This window comes from Brassica rapa, chromosome A05 (assembly GCF_000309985.2).
Source record: "Brassica rapa cultivar Chiifu-401-42 chromosome A05, CAAS_Brap_v3.01, whole genome shotgun sequence".
Lineage (NCBI taxonomy): Eukaryota > Viridiplantae > Streptophyta > Magnoliopsida > Brassicales > Brassicaceae > Brassica > Brassica rapa.
In genome coordinates this window covers 15,386,923-15,393,294 of record NC_024799.2, presented here as the reverse complement: position 1 = coordinate 15,393,294, position 6,372 = coordinate 15,386,923, and the positions used below count along the sequence as shown (strand labels likewise).

The 6,372-nt window shown below is 37.4% G+C and overlaps 2 protein-coding genes across 2 annotated transcripts; one reads left to right on the top strand and one right to left on the bottom strand.

Annotated features, from left to right (window-relative positions):
* LOC103868807 (annexin D1) lies at positions 1–2,180 on the top strand. Its single transcript, XM_009146868.3, has 5 exons — positions 1–257; positions 838–983; positions 1,060–1,278; positions 1,357–1,569; positions 1,665–2,180. The coding sequence occupies exons 1-5, from the start codon at positions 182–184 to the stop codon at positions 1,962–1,964; spliced, it is 954 nt and encodes a 317-aa protein (XP_009145116.1). The 5' UTR covers positions 1–181; the 3' UTR covers positions 1,965–2,180.
* A 1,921-nt stretch (positions 2,181–4,101) lies between these two features.
* LOC103868806 lies at positions 4,102–6,083 on the bottom strand. Its single transcript, XM_009146867.3, has 5 exons — positions 5,770–6,083; positions 5,563–5,636; positions 5,127–5,229; positions 4,748–5,032; positions 4,102–4,677 (listed from the first exon to the last, which is right to left on the bottom strand). Exons 1-5 carry the CDS (start codon positions 5,881–5,883, stop codon positions 4,432–4,434), a joined length of 822 nt encoding a protein of 273 aa, XP_009145115.1. The 5' UTR covers positions 5,884–6,083; the 3' UTR covers positions 4,102–4,431.
* Between the last annotated feature and the right edge of the window lie 289 nt (positions 6,084–6,372).

Below are 6,372 nucleotides of genomic sequence, written 5' to 3'. Positions count from 1 at the left end.
GGCATAAAGAGTATAATCCATTTGGTTAGGGGGTATATTTCATTAGTATATACGGACAGGCCACGTCGTGTCTTAAAGCATTTTCCCTCTATAAAATCAATCATCTATCTGCTTCAACTCTCAACATCCATACACTTCACCAGAGAGGCAGTGAAAGATACAAGAACCGGCAAAGCAAAACATGGCGACCCTTAAGGTTTCATCTCATGTTCCTTCTCCATCTGAAGATGCTGAGCAACTGAAAAGCGCCTTTGACGGTACTATGTTTTACTGGTTCTATGTTTTGTTGATCTACGTTTATTTTGTGTACCTGATCATTGCTCCTATCAGTTTAAATATGTTTGTGATTTGATAATTTATTTCGTGGTTTTCAAGAGGCTCGAGTTTGTTTTTCTCAGACGACCAGATCGTTGTCGGTAATGTATTATGATCATGTTCATGATGGTTTTGTTGTAGATCGAGCTTGTTCTTTCACTGATCTGATTGTTTCTGTGTTGGATCTAGAAGATTTGTCTGTGCTTATAGTGATTTTATCCTCTTTTTTTTTTTTTACCTCGCTGATCCAGTATTTGAGCATTTTGATTATCATCTGATCATGTTGATAGTGACAATGATTCATTAATAGGATCTTCTTCGATTATTTAGGTTTTCACAGCCAGATCCGTGATAGCCATTGCCATGGATCTGTAATGTAGTTATGATTGTTGATGATCTGTTTGTAACCCAACACTCTGATCTTGAGACGATACTTTGAGATGAATCACTTTGATTGCTTTTGTTTGATCTTGGATCAGAAGTCTGTGAATTTCTTAGATCTGACGTTTGACTTTTGTGAAGGATGGGGTACCAACGAGGACTTGATCATATCAATTTTGGCTCACAGAAGCGCTGAACAGAGGAAGCTGATCAGGCAAGCATACCATGAAGCCTGTGGAGAAGACCTTCTCAAGACTCTTGACAAGGAACTCACTAGCGACTTCGAGGTACGAAATTATCAAACCCTCAGGGGGCAAATCTGTGTTATTATGTTATCTTAATATGTTTTCCTTTCATTGACAGAGAGCCATCTTGCTCTGGACTCTTGAACCTGGTGAGCGTGATGCCTTGTTGGCCAATGAAGCTACCAAAAGATGGACTTCAAGCAACCAAGTGCTTATGGAAGTAGCCTGCACAAGGACCTCAACGCAGCTGCTTCACGCTAGGCAAGCTTACCATGCTCGTTACAAGAAGTCTATTGAAGAGGATGTGGCTCACCACACCACCGGTGACTTCAGAAAGGTATTAAATAATAATAATAATATTAATAATATTTTGAATGTTCAATACAGGTTTTGAAATCGTATGTTTCTTTTGCAGCTTTTGGTCTCTCTTGTTAGCTCATACAGGTATGAAGGAGACGAGGTGAACATGACATTGGCAAAGCAAGAAGCTAAGCTGATCCATGAGAAAATCAAGGACAAGCACTACAGCGATGAGGATGTCATCAGGATTTTGTCCACAAGGAGCAAAGCTCAGATCAATGCTACTTTCAATCGCTACCAAGATGAGCACGGCGAGGAAATCCTCAAGGTGATGGTTAAACTGTTCAGTATTCATGTTAATTTAAGCTTCTTGTTTATTTTTTAAATAATAATGCTAAACTCTTGTTGTTTTTCATGTCACAGAGCCTCGAGGAAGGAGACGAGGACGACAAATTCCTCGGACTGTTGAGGTCAACCATTCAGTGCTTGACAAGACCAGAGCTCTACTTTGTGGATGTTCTTCGTTCTGCTATCAACAAAACCGGAACAGACGAAGGAGCTCTCACTAGAATTGTGACTACAAGAGCTGAGATTGACTTGAAGGTCATCGGAGAAGAGTATCAGAGGAGGAACAGCATTCCATTGGAGAAAGCCATTACCAAAGACACTCGCGGAGATTACGAGAAGATGCTCGTCGCACTTCTCGGTGAAGATGATGCTTAATACAGATCAATCCTCCACAGAGAAACAAAAGCTTTCCAGCTTCTGTTTTCTCTCATCTCTCTCTCTTTCTTTTCTTGAAATCGTTTGATTCTGTTCTTTGAAAACTTGTTTGTTGTTTCTGTTGTGTGTTTTGAGTTTCCAAATAATGCATGAGAGAGAAAGAGATGAACCACTGTGGTCTCTTAAGTTATATAAAAGAGTAATGGCTTCAAAATTTGCTGTCACTCCAAAAACAAACCAACAATAGAAAAGACCAGTGTATTTGTTCAAATCCTACCCGATCTTAAACACACATGTGAGATTGGCAAGCAGACTGAACATGCTTGAATCATGTTTGAGCCGTATTGATAGTCGAAGCCCAAAGCCACCTGAACACATGAGAAGAAGCTCAAAGATTAGGTGGGGCTCGGTGATTTGTGTGAAGCCCATCAGCTCAGGTTACTTGAAGAACACGAGTACTGCGAAGCAAAGGATAATAATTTGAGTAACAGAATAACAACCTTATATTCTCGGTTGTTATGAAGAGGCAGAAATCGTCATTGTTGACTCTGTTCTTGAGCTTTTGTAAACCCAAAGAGATAGTGAATTTCAGGTACCGATCCTGAAGGAGATGTACCCAAAGTTAGGAAATCTCTAAAACGTGCTATGTATCTTCGTTTACGCTTTCTTTTCTTCTTATACGTTTCGTGAATGAGTGGAGTCGCGATCTACAAAACAAACAAGAGTAGAGAGAGAGAGAGAGAGAGAGAGAGTTAGAAAGTGTCAAACACGAGAGAGAGATCATACGATCTACGAGAGATGCAATCAAATCGAGTACTTCTACAAGTGGTATCAGAGCCGTGGTTAGAGGATCTAGATGTTGTCGATCGGAGACGGAAGGATCGAGAAACAATATAGAACCAGTAGGCTCGAATTTGATCAATCACGATCAGCACCGAAAAGGAAGTTCAATTCTATTTCCCTCTGAAAATTGAATCTCAAATATCATTTGTTGTGTATATCTTGTTTGATGTAGGATTTTGTTCTTGCTTATCTGCAGGTAACAAAAAGCGAAGAATCTCATCAAATCGAGATAGATCCAACACCAGGAAGAATTGAGAACGAGAAGTTCGATGGGAAAAGAGATTTTGGACTATGGAAGCTCAAGATGCTGGCTCAACTAGAGATCCAAGGTCTGTTATCAGTATTAGAGGAAAATGGATCACTGGAGAATGATAAAGCAAAGTTAGAGGAAGACAACAAAGCAAAGAAAGATCTGAAGAAGGCAGAGAAGGACTTAAGAATCCGAAGCTTGTTCAGCACTTGCTTGAGCGATGTCATATTGAGAAAGATCATGAATGAGACCACAGCTCTCGGCATGTGGAAGGCCTTGGAAAGAGACTATCAAACTAAGTCTCTACCTAACAGGATATACTTAAAGAAGAAGTTCTCTTGCTTCAAGATGGAAGAAGAGAAACCTATGGAAGAAAACTTTGATCACTTCTTGAAGCTAGTAGCTGACCTAACGAGCATCAAGATTGACATTTCAGATGAAGATCAATCGATCCAACTATGTCGATATATTATATTTAAAAAGGAGTATCCCTAAAATATTTAATTTTCGGCCACAAGAATATTTAGTAATTTACTTAACATTTAAAACAAAACTTCCCCTAAATATTTATACAGTTTGAAATAATATCTAAATATTTAGATGATCAAGCTTCCATACATTTATAATATGTTATCAACTCGAGCTTTGAATCAGGTATTCATGCTGCATCAAAACACCAGCAGTTTTAAATATCTTATGCTAAATACCATATAACCATACTAAATATCTTCAATAAATATTTTATGCTAAAATACCATGAAAAAAGATTTAAATTTAGGAATGCACTTATGTTATTCCACCTTATAAAACTTTAGGAATGCACTTATGTTATTCCAATTTGACCTAAGCAACTTCAAAACAAAGTACTACACTACGGTAATTATAACCACTATTAAAAAGACCGGTAAAAAAATACCATTCTCTTTTTGACATATTTTTATCTTCATATTTTTAACATATTTTTTTTACTAAAACCATAAAATAAATTGTAAATTCATTTAAGAATAAAACATAGAATCCGGCGGAAAACCACTAGTAAAATAATATTCCACGCAATTACGTTTCTATTAATCAACAAAATCAATCCAGTACCCAACAAAATACAAAGTCATAGCAAGTCCGAACTCTCAAGGAATTAAAAAAAAAAAACACGAAGTCCTGAAAACCAGATTAGCTTTCAAACTACAAAGTCCGATGGATGACCTATCTCGATCAATCCATAACCCACCAATCACACAAATTTGGAAACATAGAAAACAGAAGCGTCCAAATGTATATTATCTAATAAAAGTGAGAATGATAAATAATTAGACCTTCTAAGTTTGTAGAGAATTTTAAATCTGGAACTATATAATTATTATTGGAAGGGTAGATTTAGACCAAAGCAATGCTGCTCTCCCCGCCTGGTGGTTTACGTACGCCACCGAAGTAGTCACGAGACGTGGCCTTTGCATCTGCAAATATGTTATTGCCACTTATCTCTTTCAACTTTGCCATGCTTAGAAGCTTCTCCGCCGTCACCGCGGACGAAGACGTATCATCTCCTTTGAATACATTATTTCCCGACAAATCTGTAAATTTCTTGTCCGGAATCTTCTTGGCCGTCTTTAGTTCCCCATCCTGCCACAGTTAGAAGAATTTGTGAGTATTGGGTAATATCGTACAAATGTTACAGTTGAGAGAGCGTTACGGTTTTGGTATCAGATTGTCCGAGGTCGAAGTTGTCTTTATAAGCCAAGGCACGAACGGTAGGACGAAGTTTGATTTCAGGTGGTGGAGCGAAGATGTTATGACCACTAAGTTCCTTAAACTTAGAATCTGAGAATTGCTTATTAAGCTTAGCATCGGATTGGCTTTGCAGTGTACCACTGAGCTCACGCTGCTTGGCCACTTCCGGCACCGTTGCTGGTTTCTTTGGCGTAACAATCTCTTCTTCCCCAAATGAAATGTGACTTACAGTTGCTTCTGCTTGTTTCTGAACATTTCCAGACAAACAAAAAAATGATTGATCAAATAACATAATCAAACAACACAAGAAAATGTTTCGAAAATCTAAAGAAGACACAAACCCGGTATGTTCTTGTTCCTGTCTCCAAAGCATCATTTTGTTCATACACAGAGAAAATCCCACTTCCTGTGATCTCCTTCATCTTGTAGTTTGAACAAGGCTTCCTAAAAAAACAATCAAGTTCGGTTTTCGATATTAACAAGAAGATTTGATTAGTAACAACACTTTAACGCAAAAAAAAAAAAAGAACAAAATTCGCAAAAATTGTTCCATTCAGACAGAGTAAGAGACAAAATTAGAGAAGCGTGAATTATACAAAAAAGATCTAGAAATGGAAATTAAAATATTTATAAACAAAAACTCTCTCCTAACAACATTCTATAACGATAGGATCATCATTCATCAAATTGACAGATTCCTCCTGGTACTTGTTTGATAACTATATCAAAACAGTACCATTTCGTTTTCTTTCTGCTAATTCATCAGATCTATCTTACCTCTTGTTCAAGCTCTCCACTTCTTCGTCTGTAACTTGTCCTCCAAACACCACTTTCCTGATTCCATCCGACGGCTACGATTGATTCCCCACAGTTCCAATTTTTATTTTTTATTTTGGAAAAAAACGAATCGAGTTCAGTTTTCAAAAACAAAATCAGAACGAGTCAAATTCATAATTGAGTGAGTAGATCGCAAAATTAAACTACCTGGTGCGATCTGGTTGGGACGGCGGAGGGAGACTCAAACGGTTGATTATCCGGCCAAGTCAGTAGATCCGCTGTCGAAGTGTGTGGTTTCCTCACGGGCGTGTTTTTCTCCATACGTTCGTTATCGATGACAATGCTTCGAGAACGCAACAACAATGAGGACGCGTATGTATAGAGAGATGACGAAAAGAGTGGAGTAGTAGCTACTCTTCTTCTCTTTCAAAAGTTTTTAAATCGTTTTTCGTTTCTGTAAACAAATATTATTATCCCAACTGGTGAATATATGAATCAACTACCGCCTTTTGCTTTTTATTTAAAAATGAGCCGCACACCATTGGCTCATTTTTATAGACTGGACACGTGCCAGTGGTAATTGGAGGATTACCTACTGTAGCCAGTTTTGTCTTCAAATTTTAAATTTTCAAAATTTGCTTTTGTTTGTAACTTACCCTTTGAAACAAAGAAAAATATTGTTTCAAAGAAAAACAAGATTTTGATCCGTGCTTGTAAAATGCATGGTTAATTTTAAATATAAAATTATTAATCGGTTTGTTAGTTCATATTAGAAATGACCAATCTATTTTTTTCAATTCGTTTTGTACT

Excerpts from the sequence above, each read along its gene's own strand:
- LOC103868807 (XM_009146868.3), top strand. The coding sequence starts at position 182 with ATGGCGACCCTTAAGGTTTCATCTCATGTTCCTTCTCCATCTGAAGAT. Across the intron at positions 984-1,059 it reads AACTCACTAGCGACTTCGAG|AGAGCCATCTTGCTCTGGAC; the intron begins GTACGAAATTAT and ends TTTCATTGACAG. Across the intron at positions 1,279-1,356 it reads CCACCGGTGACTTCAGAAAG|CTTTTGGTCTCTCTTGTTAG; the intron begins GTATTAAATAAT and ends TTTCTTTTGCAG.
- LOC103868806 (XM_009146867.3), bottom strand. The coding sequence starts at position 5,883 with ATGGAGAAAAACACGCCCGTGAGGAAACCACACACTTCGACAGCGGAT. Across the intron at positions 5,033-5,126 it reads CAGGAACAAGAACATACCGG|AAACAAGCAGAAGCAACTGT; the intron begins GTTTGTGTCTTC and ends GGAAATGTTCAG. Across the intron at positions 4,678-4,747 it reads GACAATCTGATACCAAAACC|GATGGGGAACTAAAGACGGC; the intron begins GTAACGCTCTCT and ends TAACTGTGGCAG.